This window comes from Oryctolagus cuniculus, chromosome 10 (assembly GCF_964237555.1).
Source record: "Oryctolagus cuniculus chromosome 10, mOryCun1.1, whole genome shotgun sequence".
In the NCBI taxonomy this organism is placed as follows: domain Eukaryota; kingdom Metazoa; phylum Chordata; class Mammalia; order Lagomorpha; family Leporidae; genus Oryctolagus; species Oryctolagus cuniculus.
Genome location: NC_091441.1, coordinates 62348712 through 62368334, shown reverse-complemented (window position 1 = coordinate 62368334; position 19623 = coordinate 62348712). Strand labels below are relative to the sequence as shown.

Sequence of the window (19623 nt, the reverse complement as noted above, 5' to 3'; positions counted from 1 at the left end):
ACTTGTTAAAACTCAAGTTCCTCAAAAAATCCCCACAGGTTCCTAGGCTATGTTCCAAATCCAAATCTCTGGGATAAATATCTCGGGGCACCGCGCTGGAGGAAGTTCCCAGGAATTGGCATTTTTAACAAGCACCTCCGAGACCCTTAGGCCCCCTGTAGTTTGCAGCTGACTTTCCTGGAATGAGGGTTTATGCATCAACATGTCTTCTCTGTACTTTGCTACATATAAGTTTCCCTACTTATAGTTTTATCCCTGAATTTTTTGTAAGATTGTTTAATTACATTGCTGAACTACTCATTGGTTTCAAGGCATACTTTGAAATGGGTAAAAATGAGAGCGGTAAATCCATTTCCCATGACTAATCTATTATTTTTAATTCTATTTCCTTGGGGGAAAGCAAGCTGTCATTTTGAACCTCACTATTGGCCAACATCAAAGGGATCTAGTTGGGTAGGAATTGATAAGAAAGTCAGACCAAATAAGATTGCATTTAGAATAAGAAAAGGATTGTTTTTGAGAAGGGGGGCAATCACTAGAAATATCTTTGACTGATGTGTTTTATGGCTCATAATTCCTACAGCCCATGCTTCAATAATATTTTGAGTTGTTTTAAAAATAATACTAAATACCCAATAATTGCTGTTCCTTGTCATGTGGAATCTTAAGTGTGATGTAAATAGTAGCATTAGAATAAACTATTTAGGCCAGTGTGGCACAGTGGATTGAGCCACCAGTTGCAAAGCTGGCATCCTGTATCTGAATACGTTGAGTTCTGGCTGCTCTGCTTCTGATTCAGCTTCCTGCTACTGTGCCTGGGGAGGTAGCAGATGATGTCCCAAGTAGTTGGGCCTCTGCTACCCATGTGGTGGACAAAGATGGTGTTCCTGGCTCCTGGCTTCAACCTGGCCTAGCCCTGGCTGCTGCAGCTATTTGGGGAGTGAACCAGTGGATAGAAAGTCAGTCAGTTTGTCTCTCTTTGCCTTTGTCTCTGGCTCTTTCAGTCTGCCTTTCAAATAAGTAAATCTTTAAAAGAAAGTCAATGAGAAAGTGGATCTATGCTATTTATGATAGAAAAGTAGGAAACTGGTGAAGTGAAGTCTTAACCACTTACGCACATGAATGCTGCAAAGAAGGAGCTAAGGAACACTGACAGTACTAGACCTTGCTTCTGGATGTTTGGGAAGGAAGAGGCCAGGGAGAACATGGAGTTTCCAGCAGTAATTTAATGGGGAGTGAGTGGCACTTGGCCAACTTCGGGAGAGTATTTAAAGCGCCAGGGCTGAACTGCAAGGTCACAGAATCACTGAGTGAGAATGAGACTGTGGCTCCCAAGGAAGGTGCAGGTGAAAGGTTTCCAGGATATGGCTACCAGGGAAACTGGGACTCTCCTGGAGTCCATGCAGACTACAGGCAGAGCCTCGGCTGTGGACCTGGTTATATGCTTATTTATGCAGTGAAGCAGGGAGGAGATAGGCAGGCTTGGGTAACTTAGTGCACGTAGAAGGCAAAAGCAAACAAGGTGAGTGGAAGGGGTGAAGGGGTAATCAGATCACACTAAGTGAGTATTATTGACAGGGGGGAAAGGATGTTATTTCCACATCTGTACTGATAAATCAGACACAATTAGAGAGTGTATTAATGAAATGTAGACCTTGGTAAGGCTTAGTGATGATTTGAGGATATGCATAGACAGTGCACAGTGTTGGTACCTGTGAGCTAACCTCCCCTTGTTGGCTCTCAGTTCTGGATAAGCCTTATATGGATGCCACAGGAGGAGAATTGGGTGTTGCACCGTGATTACAAGGGATACTTCAAAAGGTCCCAGGGAAAATGGGATTAAAATATAAGTTTATTTTGGTGCAAAAAATATGAAATCCATGCATAGTTTTTCATAATACATGTTTTCCATGAACTCTTTGAATACCCCTTGTACATTTAGGCATCTGTTTCACCAGAAGTTTTCCCCAAACAAGAAAAAAAGTTTTTAACATCCCATGTGTTAAAGCAATATTCACTGCAACAAATCTTTTCCATAAAAATTAAAACGTGGCGTCTGGCATTGTGGTGCAACAGGTTAAAATGCTGCTTGGGACACCCACACCCCATGTTGGAGCACCTGGCTGGATTCCAACTCCTCTGAGCTTCCAGTCCAGCTTCCTGCTAATGCTCCTTTGAGGCAGCAGATGATGGCCCAAGTACTGAGGTTCCTGCCACCAACTTGAGACACGTGGATGTAGTTCCTGGCTCCTGATTTCAGCCTGGCTTGGCTAGCTCTGACTGTCGCAGACATTTAGGGAGTAGGGAGTATGGAAGATCTCTCTCTTTCTCTGCTCCCCCCTTTCAAATATATCTTTAAAAACTTGGAAATAAAAATACATTGAATGCTCTCTTGCCATTTAATATAATTGGATTTGACCTGTAATAACAAAATAGAAAGGACAAAGAAAATGGTGTATGTCTGTATGTGTGTGAGCTATCCAGAAATTCATAGCAATATAAATCCAGTCCATTCTAAACTTATTTGATTGAGGATTATCCGTATCATTTACTGTTTTTCCTTCTTTCAAAGGATTGCCTTTGATCCTGAGAAAAGGAGGAAGTTGGGTCAATTTCTCTGGGCATTAGAAGTGCCAGTGAAGGATTTGATTGGAGAGAAGATTAGAAAATAAATGAGGTTTCAGACTTATCTATGGGTTTCATTGAGCACAGATTTCCCTGTTTTGCATTAGTGATCAAAAGTGGCCTGAGTGTTAATACATGGCGTTAAGGCAGTTTTGGCTATCAATTTAAATCAAAAGAATAAGGAGATTTTCCAAGGTTTTATTCTAATTTTCTTTCCTATCCCTGCAGGTGGTGCTTGGCACTTTTCATTTAATGTGAAATTTTACCCACCAGACCCTGCCCAGCTATCAGAAGATATCACCAGGTACTTGAAAGGTGGCTATGATTTGCACAGGAGGCAAACTGGGGAACTGGGCATCTCTTAAATGCTCCAGAGAAGAATGTGTCTATGTCTCGTAGTCTTACAGTCATCCACACTCAAGTGGCAAACAAAAGGCAACTCCGTGAGAGCACACATCTGAAGAGGAGTTGCCAGACCCCATCTTTCACAGTTGCCTCGTAGGTGCTAGCCTGCTACTTCCCTCTGCCTGACCCTGGTGGGAACACATGCAAAATGGAGATAACTATCATCCTCCCACCATAGCCAAATTGGATGGAATTCAGCCTGAAATGATGCAGCAATTCTTAGTAGTCCTGCTTTACAGCAGACTAAAAATGTCTTTTGGAGGCTTGTGTGGTTTATATAACCAACTGGGTGCTTGACAGCTGTTTTTAAAAATCACACACACGGATACACATAAACACATGTAAATTTGGGAGTTTACTTTCCGTGCCCTATGTATACAAGCAAAATGATTATTTTCTGGGGAGGGGAAGGGTACATTGAAAAATGCATCTAGTGTCAACCTATTCCAGCTTGTGCCTGAGCCCAGAGTGGAAGGGATACCCTTATAAAGCTAACCGTGTGTCTTAGTGTGAATTGGCTGTTCTCACAAAACACCAGAGACGGGGTGGTTTATAAGCAGCAGAGTTGTATTTCCCACAGTTCTAGGAGCCGGTTGTTGGGAGAGGACAGTGCCAGCAATCATGCTGTGGTGAGGGTCTGCTCCAGCGTTGCAGAGTCCAGCTTCCTGCTCTGTCCTCTCTTGGGAAGGGGATGGGGCTCTGTCCCTCCTTCTTTTCTGAGAGCACTCATCCCATTCACGAAGGCGCCATCCTCATGACCCAATCCCCTCCTGAAGACCCCCGCTTCTCAGTCCATCACCTCCAGGGCAGGGTTTCAAAGGGAAGACACAACATTGGGTCGTTTGGTCTCGGTGTGGCACACGCTGACTCTCACCCAGTTTAGAGGTGTGGTTAAGACCAGGAAGAGCAGTTTGGTCTGGCACGTGCTGGATTTTCTGTGTAAACCTCACATCCTCTTTGGGGGACTTTTCACAAAAAGAAAATTACTTGGAACAGCTTCCGTTGCTTGCTCTGCTTCAAACTCGCTTCACCAGACAGGCGTATTAGAAGAGTGCCAGTCAGTTTCACAGGATTTCCTTCATATTTGCACTGCATTAGAAAGAATTTGTTTCTCATGTCAAGATTCTTCTCGGTCAATATTGGGGAATGATTTAATTATGGCTAATTGCAGGCTATAGAGCCTATTATCCCAGGATTTGAAAATTCAGTACACAATTTTTTCCTATCAATGTGGGTAGTGTTTGTTGAGCCTGTTAAATGTTCGAGAATTTTTATGTCTGGATTACATGGATTTTTCCTAAATCACCAGCCTAAAACCACACGGGGCAGAGTGGGGGGGACCTCAAGACTGGATCGTAGTCCTCTGCTCAGCACATTGAGAGTTCATCTCCTATGAAAGTACAGGGTGTACTCTATGATTATATGCAGAGGCCAGGCCATGATGGGTAGTAGTGGCACTCACCAGTGTTAGCACCCACATCCCACGTGTCAATCTTCAAAGCAAAATAATAGGACAAGTCAGCTAGTAAAAGATCTTTTTATATTGTGGAAAAATTATATGAAAAGAAAACATTTCTCCACTTTAGAACTATGTGTAGTGACAAGATTCTCTGAATTTAAGGTAGCAGTTCTTCAAAATTAGTCTAATATTTGCTGGCCTGTAGGGCGCTATCTGCATTTTTAAAGTGAGAACTGGAAACAGGTGAAACTGTTAGTTGTTGCAAACAGATGTCTTACAGAATGCACAAAGTTGAGGATGGAGTTTCATGGACACATTGCCGTGGAGTAATCTGAGATCTGTCCAGGTCACGTGGCAAGACCTGCCGACTGGATATCAAAGCAAGACTTCTTTAAGCTAGTTGGAGCTTAATACTCGTGTTTAAGAGCCTCATTTTTATATATTACGATGCTCCTCACCAAGGATTTTTGGGAAGTCTTTTGGGAGCTGTTTGGCTTTAAAAGTCATTTTAAAAGATGTTAGAATATGTCTTTAGGTTTGTTTTAGTCTGTGTTATATTGATAAAGCTATTTTATTGTGAATATTGGCTTGCTTCTGGGGGCCCTTAAATGTTGTGCTTTGTAATCAAGTATTTTCCCCTTATAACTGTATCAAGTACAGATAAGTTAGCTATCAGCATTTGGAGATGCTGGACAATTTGTCCTAGAGAAGTTATTCCACAGCGAGAAAGAGCGTACCCCCAAGTTGCACTGAGTGACCTCCTTTGCAAGCGTCCTCACACTGGCTCCTCGCTGTGCCCTTTCGGCCCCGGAAGGTACTACCTCTGCTTACAGCTGCGAGATGACGTCGTGTCTGGCAGGCTGCCCTGCTCCTTCGTGACGCTCGCCCTGCTGGGCTCCTACACCGTCCAGTCAGAACTGGGAGACTACGACCCAGATGAATGTGGGAACGATTACATCAGCGAGTTCCGCTTTGCGCCAAACCACACGAAAGAACTGGAAGATAAAGTGATCGAGCTGCACAAGAGCCACAGGTTAGTCTCAGCATCCATTTAAGTTGCACCTTGACTTGCGAGCCTCATCTGTGCCACCCCACCTCCCAGTACTGATTCTAGTGTGTTAAGGATGGGATCTGAGCGGGGCGGGACTCTACCTGGGCACCTGGCACAGATCCTGGGGATCGTGAGTCCAGGCAGTCACCTGAATGCTGCCTTTCAAGGCCGTTCGTCTTGTTATTCCTTTCATTATAGAGGTTGAACACCCCATATCGCAAATACCTGAGCCCAGAAGTGTTTTTGCATATATATAACACGATGTCTTCAGAATGGAACCCAAACCTAAACCCAAAATTCATTTCTGTTTCTTATACACCTTAGGCACATGGCTTGAAACTGATTTCATGCAGTGTTAATATGAGAGGGCTTTAAAAGTTTTAGGAAAATGGAATTGAAACCTAAATTAACTTGAGTCCTGAAAAATCTTTAAATCCATGCATTTTTTTTTCAATTATGCATTCCATGAACTTTTCGAAGTGCCCTTGTGTGCATTATACACATGCCAGAGGTAATTTTGTAGAATATTTTTAACACATCTGTACTTTCTGTACTTTTTGACTTTGACCTGTCACACGACATCAGTATTGGAATTTTCCACTTGTCATGTTGTGTCGGCACTCCACAAGTTTCATATTTTGGGCTGTGTATTTTTGGATTAGGGATGCTCGGCACAGGTATAGAACATGTATCTACTGTTGACTTGGTGGGGCTTTCTTGTCAGACAGCAGGGAGCTGAATGGGAAATTTTGCAGCCTGGCTAAGTAGCGGAAAAGCAACTGACTGCTTTTAATTTTTTTTTATTTAGTAAATATAAATTTCCAAAGTACAGTTTATGGATTACAATGGCTTTCCCCCCCATAACTTCCCTCCCACCCACGCCCTTCCCCTCTCCCACTCCCTCTCCCATTCCATTCACATCAAGATTCATTTTCAATTCTCTTTATATACAGAAGATCAATTTAGTATATATTAAGTAAAGATTTCATCAGTTTGCACCCACACAGAAACACAAAGTGTAAAATACTGTTTCAGTACTAGTTATAGCATTACTTCACATTGGACAACACATTAAGGACAGATCCCACGTGAGAAGTAAGTACACAGTGACTCCTGTTGTTGACTTAACAATTTGACACTCTTGTTTATGGCGTCAGTAATCTCCCTAGGCTCTAGTCATGCGTTGCCAAGGCTATGGAAGCCTTTTGGGTTCGCCGACTTTGATCTTATTCTGACAGGGTCATAGTCAAAGTGGAAGTTCTCTCCTCCCTTCAGATAAAGGTACCTTCTTCTTTGATAGCCCCGTTCTTTCCACTGGGATCTCACTCGCAGAGCTCTTTCATTTAGGTCGTCTTCTTCTTCGTGTCTTGGCTTTCCATGCCTAAAATACTCTCATGGGCTCTTCAGCCATATCCGAATGCCTTAAGGGCTGATTCTGAGGCCAGAGTGCTATTTAGGACATCTGCCATTCTATGGGTCTGCTGTGTCTCCCACTTCCCATGATGGATCGTTCTCTCCCTTTTTGATTCTATCAGTTAGTATTAGCAGACACTAGTCTTGTTTGTGTGATTCCCTTTGACTCTTAGACCTATCAGTGTGATCAATTGTGAACTGAAATTGATCACTTGGACTAGTGAGATGGCATTGGTACATGCCACCTTGATTGGATTGTATTGGAATCCCCTGGCACGTTTCTAACTCCACCATTTGGGGCAAGTCCGATTGAGCATGTCCCAAATTGTACATCTCCTCCCTCTCTTATTCCCACTCTTATATTTAACAGGGATCACTTTTCAGTTAAAATTTAAACACCTAAGAATAATTGTGTGTTAATTACAGAGTTCAACCAATAGTACTAGAACAACAATAAAAAATACTAAAATGGATAAAGTATTACATTGTACATCAACAGTCAAGACAAGAGCTAGAGCAAGACAGGCAGAGAGTTCCTGTCTGCTGGTTCACTCAGCAAATGCCCATAAGAGCCAGGGATAGGAAGGTGGTGCAGGGGAGCCAAAGCCAGGGTCTAGGTCTAGGTCATAGGCGATCCAGGTCTCCTATGTGGGTGGTAGGGGCCCAACTGCTTAAGCCACTATGGCTGCCTCCTAGGATCTGGATTAGCAGGGAGCCAGAGGTGTGTATCGAAGCCAGATATTGCAGTGAGGGATACAGGCATCATAACAGTCAGTTAGGCCAAACACCTGGCCATATTTCTAAACATTTAATGCTAATTGATTAGAAGGTAGAGTAAACTCATAATAAAACTTTTTCTCTTTATCAGAGGAATGACACCAGCAGAAGCAGAGATGCACTTCTTAGAGAATGCCAAGAAACTGTCCATGTACGGGGTAGATTTACATCACGCTAAGGTATGTGTTTTTAAACTCCAAGCTTAGCTTTCTGTTTCATTTTGTGTAATGAGATGTTAGATTGCCATAAGCAAGATTTTTTTTACTTGATTAATGTAAATGAAAACTTGGAGAATTCCAGTCGGTACATGCCCTTTAAGCCCTACTCCATGATAAAGCAAACACAGCACTCTTACCTGGACTGAGGGAGTTACTCTTCATGGTTCAAATTTGCCGTAGACACTGGCTCAGCCTCCAGACAGGCAGCGATCAGCCAAGGCTCTGTGATGTTGCCTGTTGATTGTGTTACAAACTTCTCTTGACTTAACAAGCTCTTAGCTCTGTCCTGCCACAGTGACAGCTCCCACTCTGTGGGGCCAAGCACCCATGGCTGCCATCACAGCCTGCCTCTGCCTTTTCCCTGTCCACATCAGGACTGTCCTGTTCTCTCCTGTCTGGCTGTCCACACTTGGCCTGTCGTCTAAGATCCAAGTGTTGCACCTGTTGCCTCTTTGGTACTATGTATGCCACCAGACACTCAGTAAGTTCATGAGAAATTGAAAGAAATCTAAGTTCTAAACTAGTTCAGACAAATAATCAGTACTTTGAGATAGTTATTTTTATGTTCGACTAAAATGAGCCCCGTTGCCTGGTGGTTGAGAGATGTGTGTTGAGTGTGGAATCTTGGGAAGACAAAGGTTGGAATTGGACTGCAGAACAGCTACAGTTGTGAGGAGACATGGAACAACTCTGCAGCGTGCTGTGCAATTCTAGAATCTCTGTCCTTTTCACCATTGAGGGAATGAGTGTGCAGCCTACAAGTCTGCCACTTAAGCAGCATGAATAAAAGTTTTAAGGAAAAACAGCAAAGCTTTTATGAAGCCTTGCAGCAGGAAAGCCTGAATTTTGAGAGGATCCTAGGGTGGGTTCAGAGTCTTCAGCATTGTTCAAATAAGGTTAATATTCAAAGTTCAGGGTGGTTTCCTCTGATTGGGGTGACAAGATAACATCCCTCTCACATAGTGATGTGGCCTTAACCTCTGATGGACAGTTAGTCACCAATTTCACAGTCTGGGTCTCACAGAGCGTGCAGTTGCAGGCTTCCTGGCGAGTGAGGATCCTACAGAGTCAGTTCAGGGCCTGGAAATAAAGAGAATTTCAGCCAAATCAACTCAAGCAAACATCTCAACAATCCCCAGGACCCGTGGGGCAGAAGTCTAGGATCTGTAGGGTTTGTTGCTGCTGGGAGTCAAGCCAGGCTGCTCTTGGGCCGGCATTTAAGGAGCAGACTAACCCGCAGTGAGTTTCGACAGGAAAATGAGGGCCATGAGACTGGTGACGCCTGTGGTCAGTTTGGATGTCACACAGGGTGGCCGTTGCGGAGGCCTGGGCGCCAGCAGAACCTCGGAGACTTGACTGAGCTCTGGCCAGCATGTAGTGGTCCACGGGTGCCGAGCGTGTGTAACTGCAGCAGCAGATGTAGCCCTGTTTCCTTGTCAGTTCATTATCATACATTTTCGCTTACTTTGCACTCAAATAACAAAGATATTTTTAATTTTATACCAGGTATAGTTTTAGGGTAAGCTTTTCAAAAGAAGAGTAAGGAAAGGCTAGAAGATTTTTCTTATTTCTCTTAGAGTTTTTCCCCAGGTGGATAAAAGATAAGAGATCAAGAAGGAAATGAGGGTGACCTGATCATTGGAGTGAATCTAAAGCTATTTTTGAATTACATCACATGCTGTGATTCACTTACTGTCCAGAAAAAAATAAATAAATAAAAGATTAGGGCACACATTTAGGGAAGTACAGCTCAGGATGCATCAGTGTTCCTATCAGTAAAAATAAAATCACTTAACAGTGCTGTAGCTACTGAATGCAAATGGATGGCTACTTTTTCATTCAATAATATGATTTGAAATTAGGCCAATTAAAAAGAAAGAGAATTAAGGAAGTGCAATGCAGCCCATCAGAGAATTTTATCTGAATATTAAGTATAACAGATGATTTGGTTATAGACTCCATTTTCTCCTGCAGCCACACACCGTCATTTCAAGGAGGAAATTTACTGAATTGAATTAGAGCCAATTTATGGTCATGGGTGAGATGCTTCTCATCTGTTGGTAGTAGGAAAGGCCCTGAGCTTTCCAATCCATGTTAAAATTCTGAATTGTGGTCTTGGACTCTTTGGTTGTGTACAAAGAATGAATGCCCTGCCCCCATGGAGATGAAGGTCCTATGTTTTGGAAAAACTATTCTAAATATCTTAGAAAAAATGTTCACAATGCTTTTTCTTTTCTTTGGGAATCTTTCTCTGCTTGTTGTCACTTAATGCCGATCTTAAGAGGCTTTGTCGGAGTCATTTGTTTCATGTACGATTCTGAGATGTAGATAAAGGAACATGTTGGATAGCCCGTGTTCTGAGTGCTACTGAGGGATGGCAGATTTTGTGTTTTGGTTGTTGTTGTGAAAGATTTTTTTTGGTAGTAGTTATTTTCTCACTGACATTGTTTATTTGTTTATTTATTTGGAACAACAGAGGGACCAAGATGTCTCAAACATTGAATTGCTTCCCAAATGCCCACAATGGCTGTGGCTGGGCCAGCCTGAAGTCAGGAGCCAGACACTCTGTTCGGTGGCAGGGACCCAAGTGTTTGAGCCATCATCTGCTGCCTCCCAGAGTGTGCATTAGTAGGAAGCTAGAGTCAGGAGCAGGGCAGGCATTAGACTCAAACACTCTGGTAGGGGATGTGGGCCATCCAAGCAGTGGTCAAACGCCTACCCACCCGCGTCATTCTTCATTCCTGTGCAGAATATAAAATAGAAGCTTTCATTCACTGCAGAATCCCACTTACTACTGCCATTTTCATTTTTTATTCTAATATTTATTTATTTGTAAGAATTACACAGAGAGAGGGAGAGACAGAGAAAGAGAGGTCTTCTATTCACTGGTTCACTCCACATCACCACAACAGCCAGGGCTGAGCCAGCTGAAGCCAGGAGCCAGGGGCTTCATCTAGGTCTCCCACGTAGGTGGCAGGGACCCAAGCACTTGGGCCATCTTCTGCTTTTCCCAGGCCATCAGCAGGGAGCTGGATTGGAAGTGGAGCAGCCAGGACACAAGCCAAGCGCCCATATGGGATGCCGTTGTTGCAGGCAGCAGCTTAACCTGCTAAGCCACATCACTGGCCCCCATTTTTTATTCTTTTCTTTCAACAAACACATAATGGCTAAATCCATGCCAGGTAGACCTGTGCTGACCTTGAGGTCACTAACAACTTTGCTGCCAACCAGCTTATGGAATCCAGGAGGAGGAAGACCCTGGGAGATTATTTCATTGCCACTTGCTAAGGGGTGTGTCAGCAATAACATTGATTTGGGGACACAGAAGCCTATGTTGGATGGGACAAGAAGAGGAGGTGTCAAGAGCCTTCCTTACCTATGAAGGCACACAGTTTTCTTATAGTTCAGATAATAATTGGAGTTAGCATTGAGGCCTACCAGATAAAACGGCCACCCTCATCCCATATGGGTACCTGTTCTAGTCCCGGCTGCTCCACTTCCCATCCAACTCCCTGCTAATAGCCTGAGAAAAGCACCAGAAGATGGCCCAAGTGCTTGGGCCGCTGCCACACGCGTGGCAGATGTGAAAGAAGTTCCTGGCTCCCGGCTTCGGCCTGGCCTGGGCCGAGCTGGAGCAGCCATCTGGGGAGTGAAGCAGCAGATAGAAGAGCTCTCTGTGTCTCTCCCTCTCTCTGTAACTCTCACTTTCAAATAAATAAATGAATCTTAAAAAAAAAAAAAAAGATACTAGTGGATGATTTTCAAATAGATAATAATGAAAAAATATTTTAAAATATGCTTTCCATCTATTGGTCAAAGGTATGTTTCCTAAACTTGTATTTTCTATCAGCGAGAGAGTGAGCCCAGGAGCAGTTATTTAGACTGTCCTTGCCATGCCTGTGTTTCTGTGCACAGCGGGAGCCGGTCCCTCAGAGTGGTCATGTGAACAGATTGTTTCATTCCAAGGGATCAATAACAGCACTGACTTGTCAGCGTCCGGTATTGCTGCTCAAATTGCTCTTTCTAATTAAAGTCCTTGATAAATGGTGGCCAGTTTCTGGTCTTTGAATTCTCCTCAAATGTTATTATATTGTAATATCCTGCCATCAACTATTTCCATTCCAGTACAGTAATTTGGTATCTAATGGAGTAATGTGTTTCCAAGGTAAGATATTTCCTGTTAAACCAATTATATTGTTAACTTAGTTTCTCAGAGGTGGACCAATATATTTATTTTAAAGAGCTTTAGGGGGAAAAAAAGAAAATTGTATTTGAAAGGGGGAAAGAGAGAGAGCAAGTGCTCTCCTGTGTGCTGGTTCATGCCCCCAAGTGCCCACAATGGCCGGAGCTGTGCCATGCTGAAGCTGGCAACTCATTCCAAGTTTCCCACATGGGTGAAAATTACACAAATATTTGAATCATCACCGCTGTCCCCAGGGATCTGCACTGGAAGGAAACTAGAATCAGAAGACAAAGCTGGGACCCCAGCCCAGGCACTCCAATATGGGATGCAGGTATCAAACAGGTGTCTTAACTGTTGGGCCAGATTCCCACCCCAGTTGTCCATCTTGGGCCTCGCACTGACAGGATTGAGGAAGTGACTCCCCACAAAGTGGATGAGTCAGCATCTGGGGTGGATTCTTCCAGATTTTCCCCCGTCCTCTGTCCTGATGCTGCTTAAACACAGGGACAGCCTGATGAATGCGACAGAAGACCTGAGCATAGCTCCCTGCGTGTGACCGACCACAGCCCTCTCTGCACCCTGCTTCCAACCCTCGGTGGGACTCTGCAGCTCACACCCAGCCTTGCCTCTGCCCTGTCTTTTTACCCCATGCAAGGCCAGCATCCCTGCTCATTGTACCTTGGTTCTGATGCAAGATAACATCTATACTGCATAGGGCATATCTCATAAGGTCGGCCAAAGGTCTCTGATGACCTCTAGGCATCACATATTGCTTAGCAGATACCTAAAAATGGGATGTCATAAAGGCAAATTGCAATTTTAATACATCCCCACTTTTGTCTTTTTAAAAAACTACACACATATATAAAACTCGTATTTATGTGTGGCAGCCGTATTGTTTGATGTTACCCCCACTGGGTGGTGTGTGGGTGAGGAAGGAGTGTTGGAAGAACACACTCATCTTTTGGCATAGCAAGTTAAGCCACCACCTTGAGGTGCCAGCATCCCATATCAGAGTGCTGGTTCTAGTCCTGGCTACTCCATTTGTGATTTAGCTTTTTGCTAATGGGTCCTGGGAGACAGAAGATGATGGGAGGCCTGGACAGAGTTCTGGGCTGCTGGTTTCAGGCTGACCCAGCCCTGGGTGTTGCAGGCATTTGGGGAGTGAAACAGCAGATGGAGGAGCTCTCTCTCTCCCTCTCTCCCTCTCTCCCTCTCTCCCTCTCTCCCTCCCCTTCCCCTCCCCTCCTCCTCTCCCTCTCTCACTCTCACTCTCACTCTCTCTTTCTCCCCTTCCTCCCTCCCTTTTTCCCTTCCTTTCCCTGTCTCTCTGCTTTCAAGTGGGAGAAAAAAAATAACCATTAAAAACCCTATTTTATATTTAAATTGTATTCTGACTATGATGGTTTGTAAAGATTGAGGTTCTTTTTAAAGATACAAGCCCCAAGATTCTCACAGGGAAGAACTTGTTGGTATACCTATCAGTTAAGGGTGCTGTCTCTGGAACCAGGCAGCCCATGTTCAACTGGGATGGATGGACACTTCACCTCTCCATATCTCGTGTTCCTCTTCTATAAAATGGGAATACTGATAGCAACACTATCCATCTATCACAGTAACTATTAAAGTTAAGTTAATGTACATAGTTGGAGCAGTGGCTGGTACTCAATAAGTGAGAATGTGGCTATTCTGATTATAATTATTTATCTATCTACCTTCGTCTACTTGGTCTCCAGTGTATGTGTTTATGTCTTGAGTCTAAGATGCCTGAGTGAGCAGCGTTTATGCTAACACATCTCCATAGTGATGAATGTCCCCCTTAGAAAACTGTTATTCACTGGTAATGTTTTTTAAATGGCTGCAATATTTTTTATATTCAAATTAGGCCTTTATAGGTTCTGTCATGAAGGCTTAAATATTGTACCCAGCTGAAAGTGGGCCTGTGTGAGACACTGACTCACTTTTCTTGCTGCTGTTTCCCAGGATTCAGAAGGAGTAGAAATTATGTTAGGAGTTTGTGCAAGTGGCCTATTGATATATCGTGACCGACTACGAATAAATCGATTTGCCTGGCCCAAGGTTCTCAAAATTTCATACAAACGGAACAATTTTTACATTAAGATCCGGCCGGGAGAGGTACGTATACCTACATTTGCATGTGTGTTGGGAAGAAAAGTCCCTGACAGCAAATAAAAATTTAAATGATCTGGCAAGTTCTCAGCAATATGGGATGTGGTGAAGTATGTCTGAATGCCTGAGAGAATTTATTGCAGGTTTGTCCAATAAACAGTAATAAATAAAGACTCCCCCTTACTATGTTCCAGCTTTCTCCCGCTGCATACATTAATTGAAAGCATTTTTCACGACATATTTCATATAAAATCATGATTCACAAATGATGTTTTGTGTGTGAATAATTTTTTTCATGTGTCAAGCTGTGATGAATGGATGTCTTCCTCTGGGTCCTGTTATATCTTCAGGCCCTTTGTATTTCTCCTGCAAATCTGGTTGCACCTGTGAGTGAATTGCTTGGACATAATGTGCTTCAGGTTACAGAGAAGATTAGAACAGGGAGTCTGAGTGTGAGTGATGTAAAATGTTCCACAGCCCCAGTGTATTTCTAGAATATCCCACTTTTTTTTAAATTAGAGATGTTAATGAAATAATCAGAATTGTTAACTAACCCCTACTCCTTGGGCACAGCCTCTATGATTAACATATTTATATCCTCCTTAGTGGTTTGTACTTAATAAGTAATACATAATTTGCTTTGATTTGCTGAAGAGATAGTTACTAACTCCCTCCAGTTTCTAATTGGTGTGGTTAATATAATGGAGACAGTGAAAGCTCAAGGTTTGTAGTTCATCCAGAACATTTGCTGGTATCATGTAGAATTATCTTCTGTCTTCAAAATCTCCCTCTCCATTGGAGTTTCTTAGTGTAAAATGCAATTTTAAAAATCAGAATATATAGCAAATAATCATGTTTAATGTAGATACGAAATTATACTTCTCTTTAATAGCTTAAATATTTATTAAATGAGCATCTGTTGTCAGGCACAGTTGATTTTGGAAATACAAAGACCTTCTTCCTGTTCATAAGGGATTTTCTATTTAGAAGGAAAACATGCACTCACACTGAGTTGTGGCACCATGCTGCAAGTGAGATAATCTACAGAGGACTGAGCATAGGGTTATGAGGGAGAGGCAGAGGAACCAATCAGTAGGGAGTAGTGAACTATGGAAGGTTTTAACTTAGGGCAAGGTGCAGCTACCTGACTATTTGGGAATGGATGGATTTCTTAATGAAGTTTGACCTCTTAACAAATATGTGATGAGACCTAAACTAGGGCAGGGCTGTGGGATCAGAAAGGAGGGCAGAGCTTCGAGAGAAGAGGGTCAGCGGCAGGTGGGATAGAGGAGGGATTGAAAGAGGAAAGCACCCACCTTCGTCAGTGGCTTTCAGTTTGCCTGAGTGATGTTGATGGCAGTGATTTTAAACAGTGAGAATTCAGGGAAAGAAAACAAGATGGAAATTTCTTCGGGATAGATTTTTAGAGGAGGCATTTCTTATGTAGTAGAAAATTTAACAGAGATATCAACTGTATACATGCTATTCAAGGCCTTAGACACAGAATAAACTACTCAAAGAGCAACAGAAGTTAAAGAGGAGGCCGTAACGCGACCCTGGGCACCACCAGTATCCAAGAGCAGGCCAGGCAGAAGAGAAGCATGGGGAGATTAAGAAAAACGGCCCAAGAAATCAGGGGCAGACTGACGGATGACAGGGTGAGTCTCAGGAGAAGGCGGTTTGCCGGGAGCGCCCTCTGTCACAGGGAGGGCAGGCGGCATGCGGATCTGACTGCCAGGTCCCATTATGCCATGAAGAGTTCAGGAAGGTGTTGGAGCACCTGTCAGCGTGAGGTGAGGCGAGGAGAGAAGCAGCCGAGGCAGAGGTCACTGGCTTCTCTCTCATCCAGGTTAGCAGAAAGGCAGGGTTTTGATGCCAGCAGAAGCAAGCTGAAAGAACGTTGATTTTTTCCAGTTTTTAATGTTCATGTTTGTAGAGCAAGAATGAGTGAGAAGAATTTACTGATGGCACATGGGCTCTGAAGACATTGGAATAAATGGATGCAGATGATAGATAGACAGACAGACACTGAATGGCTGGAAGCCTGTGTCATTTTGTGCTAAGAAGGATAGCAGTAAGATCCTTCCTGAAAAAAAAATTTTAAAAAAAGCTAACCTCATAGAGGTAGAGAGCAAAAAGAGGGGTCACCAGAGACTGGGGAAGGTGTGTGGCGGGGGGATGGAGACGGGTACAGTTGGGTAGGAGTAACTTCTGTTCTGTAGCACAGTAGAATGACTGTGATTGACAGTAATTAGCTGTATATTTTAAAATAGTTAGTAGAATTTCAAGTATTTCCAACACAAAAAAATGTTAAAAGTTTGAGGTGATGGATATGCCAATTACCCAAACTGATGATGATACATGGTATACGTGTGATGAAATATCACATTATACCCCATAAAGAAGCACAATTATTATGTGTCAATAAAAAAAATTAAGGGGCTTTTCCCAGCTTCTTGTAGCAAAGAGCAAGTTGACTTTTTTATAGCCTGTGGTGTTAGTACAGTATATGGAACCTGTTAGGCACAGGATAAACAACTGGATGGCGGTTTGGTAAAGCCACAGTACTCCTGGCCTGACTGGGTCTAGGGGATAGTAGCAGTTTTTACAACTACCTCTGCATGTGAGCATCCTAGAAAAGGCAGTTGCAGTTGGAACTACTTACGATATATTTCCGAATTTCTGCAGTCATCCTCAGCAAACAAGCAACAGAGTTCAAGTGTGAGTGTATCTCACATGCCATGCCTATGACCCCTCACCAAGCTTCTTTGCTACGTAAATTACTTTCACTACTAGTTCCATCAATAGCCAGGTTGTGTGCTGTTTTGGAAAGCCTTTACTGTTTAAGATGATCGCCCTCTGGTGGCCTGTTGTATACTGCTTTCGTTAAGTAAAAACTGCACGTCTGCAGTGGTGTTATAAAATATGTTTAGAAAAGCAGATCACATATTTCACCTTGAAAATGCAGATGGCAGATGGAATGTCATCCAAAATATGCATTCTGAAAATAATGGGATGTGTTCTCCCAAAGTATAATCTTATGTCTGATACAGAGATATTAGTATTTAACATGATAGTCCATTGCCGAACACACAAAATCAAGGATATCTGCTACCAAGTCATCAAAGACCTAGGAAATACACATATTTTTTTGTCCAGATACTAGGAGAAAATGTCCTTTCTGCGATTCGATAAACTATGTCCATAAACATATTGACCATTTCTGTACATTCCAGCTGAAGTCATTCTGTCATTGAGAAAGTGAAATTACAACTTAAAAATGAGATCCAGACAAATTGATCTGTGGAAGCAATTCAAATAAACTCCTTTTCTGTGTTTACTTTCCATAAGACCCATTCTTGTGCCCAACTTGACTATATGCATGTAGCAGTTATCCCTCCCTGCAGCATTTTAAGGAGATGGATAGGATAAGGTCTTTAAAATGAATGAATGTGTACAACATGAATTCTACATGGTTTAATAAGTAAAGAGGAATTTGCAGGTGACACTGTGGTTTTGTAAATTAGTTGCTGATCTTCTGTTACTTTTAATTCCAAATTGACTCTTGACTGTCCCCTTCTAAAATTTAGTTTGAGCAATTTGAAAGCACCATTGGGTTTAAGCTGCCAAACCATCGAGCCGCCAAGCGTTTATGGAAAGTGTGTGTTGAGCACCACACATTTTTCAGGTAAGTACAGATCATCTTGATTTTTCCCAAGAAAGAATGGGAATGATTGGAATAACTCAAACTGAAAAAGTTATTGGGAAAAAAAAATAGGGAAGCATCTCCTTCTGTTCCTTGATTTTACTGTTCACCACGTTTCTTCATAAGAAATCCCAAAAGAACTTCTGAGTAAATTACAAGGATGTTCCTTAATTGCCTTGTGTGTGTATCTGCCTCCTTCTTCGTTATCTTTCGTGTCTTTATGTTATTTACAGGTTGTCCACTTCACTTGTCCAATCCATCCCTTACTATTTCAGTAACCTCTCAATAGCTGGGGCCCCTTTACCCACATGTGGGACCAGGCCCATGAGATTTGTGTCTACAGAGCAAAAATTCTGCCTCTTCCCCTTCATGACATCACCTAGTTCATTTCTCTTTGGGCTTATGGGACCGCAGACTCCCCACTTGCATGGGATGCTGAAATTCTAGTTCCCACCCAACCCTTGTTTGGCTCACATCTTCTCCGCAACATACCTCTAACTGATCCCTCCTCCTATAGGAACTGATGTCTTTTCTTATAAAATCAGATTCCTTTCACTGCAGAAAGTTTAAAAAGCATTCTTAATTTTTGACTTACTAGACTTCCTTATGTGTCTCTTCATATCTTTAGACTGTTGTTACCAGAAGCACCTCCAAAGAAATTCCTCACTCTGGGTTCCAAGTTCCGTTACAGTGGCAGAACGCAAGCCCAAACAAGAAGGGCCAGTGCGTTGATAGATCGCCCAGCGCCTTACTTTGAACGCTCGTCCAGCAAACGCTATACCATGTCTCGCAGCTTGGATGGAGGTAAGCATCGCTTTCTGGCCCTTGCTGATCACCTGGAGCCCCCCATAAAGGGGTATGAATCCATCGTGACCTTTTCATAAATGTAGATCTTCCTGGATATTGTAAAATGACAAAAGGTTGTTGGTCTGCAGCTGAGTGACTGATTTTTAAGCCGTCATACTTTGTCTAACATCTGTGTTATTGGTAGATTTATATAAAATTACTCAAAAGAATGGTACTTAAGGAGTGAAGGACATCCTTCCATAAGCTGGCACCCTGAAACTGGAAAAAGATGCTGCCATTCCAAATGTAGTGGGCACATACTCTGGTCTTAAATGACTAACAGATTTGCATCTGATTCTTTGTTTCAGAAAGGAAAATGTAAGTTCAGATCATTCTTGTTTCTCAAAATGTTTTATGAATAAAACGTTGACATCTACCAGGTACTTGATAAACTGGTAAGAAAGATGGCATTCAAATAACAGAACAAAGGGCTCCAACTTGGTTTCTCCTAGTTCACATTAATCAGTACACCAGATGGACTGGGAGAACATTGCTGTCTGATTGTTCAGGACTGTCAGGTCAAATGTGCCAAGTCAAATGGGGAGATAATCACTCAGCTATTTAAGGGAATAAACTAATGGTGCTTGTGGGTAGGTTTTTGTTAGCTCTGGCAGGTTTGTGTTGCTGTCGGCTGTGGTAGGGAGATGTCGCCTCTGCTGCACCAGCTATAGTAACACTCCACACTCCACTCAGGAGCGGGGCCCTGGCCTGGCCCCTGCCTTGTGTGTCAGAGCACCTGAAGATGACTTGTTTCATAGAACATCTGTGCTATGCAAATAAAAAGAAAACTTTCTGGCATGCACATATGGT

The 19623-nt window shown here is 42.8% G+C and overlaps 1 protein-coding gene across 50 annotated transcripts in view; it reads left to right on the top strand.

Annotated features, from left to right (window-relative positions):
• The window catches only part of EPB41L3 (erythrocyte membrane protein band 4.1 like 3), a 263630-nt gene that overhangs the window by 211022 nt on the left and 32985 nt on the right, over window positions 1-19623 (top strand). For all 50 annotated transcript variants that reach the window (XM_070049938.1, XM_070049935.1, XM_070049950.1 and 47 more), the window contains exons 6-11: window positions 2854-2929; window positions 5304-5522; window positions 7822-7909; window positions 14115-14267; window positions 17852-17949; window positions 18596-18771. In XM_070049938.1, the coding sequence (XP_069906039.1) occupies window positions 2854-2929; window positions 5304-5522; window positions 7822-7909; window positions 14115-14267; window positions 17852-17949; window positions 18596-18771 (810 nt within the window). The remainder of the gene's footprint in view (window positions 1-2853; window positions 2930-5303; window positions 5523-7821; window positions 7910-14114; window positions 14268-17851; window positions 17950-18595; window positions 18772-19623) is intronic.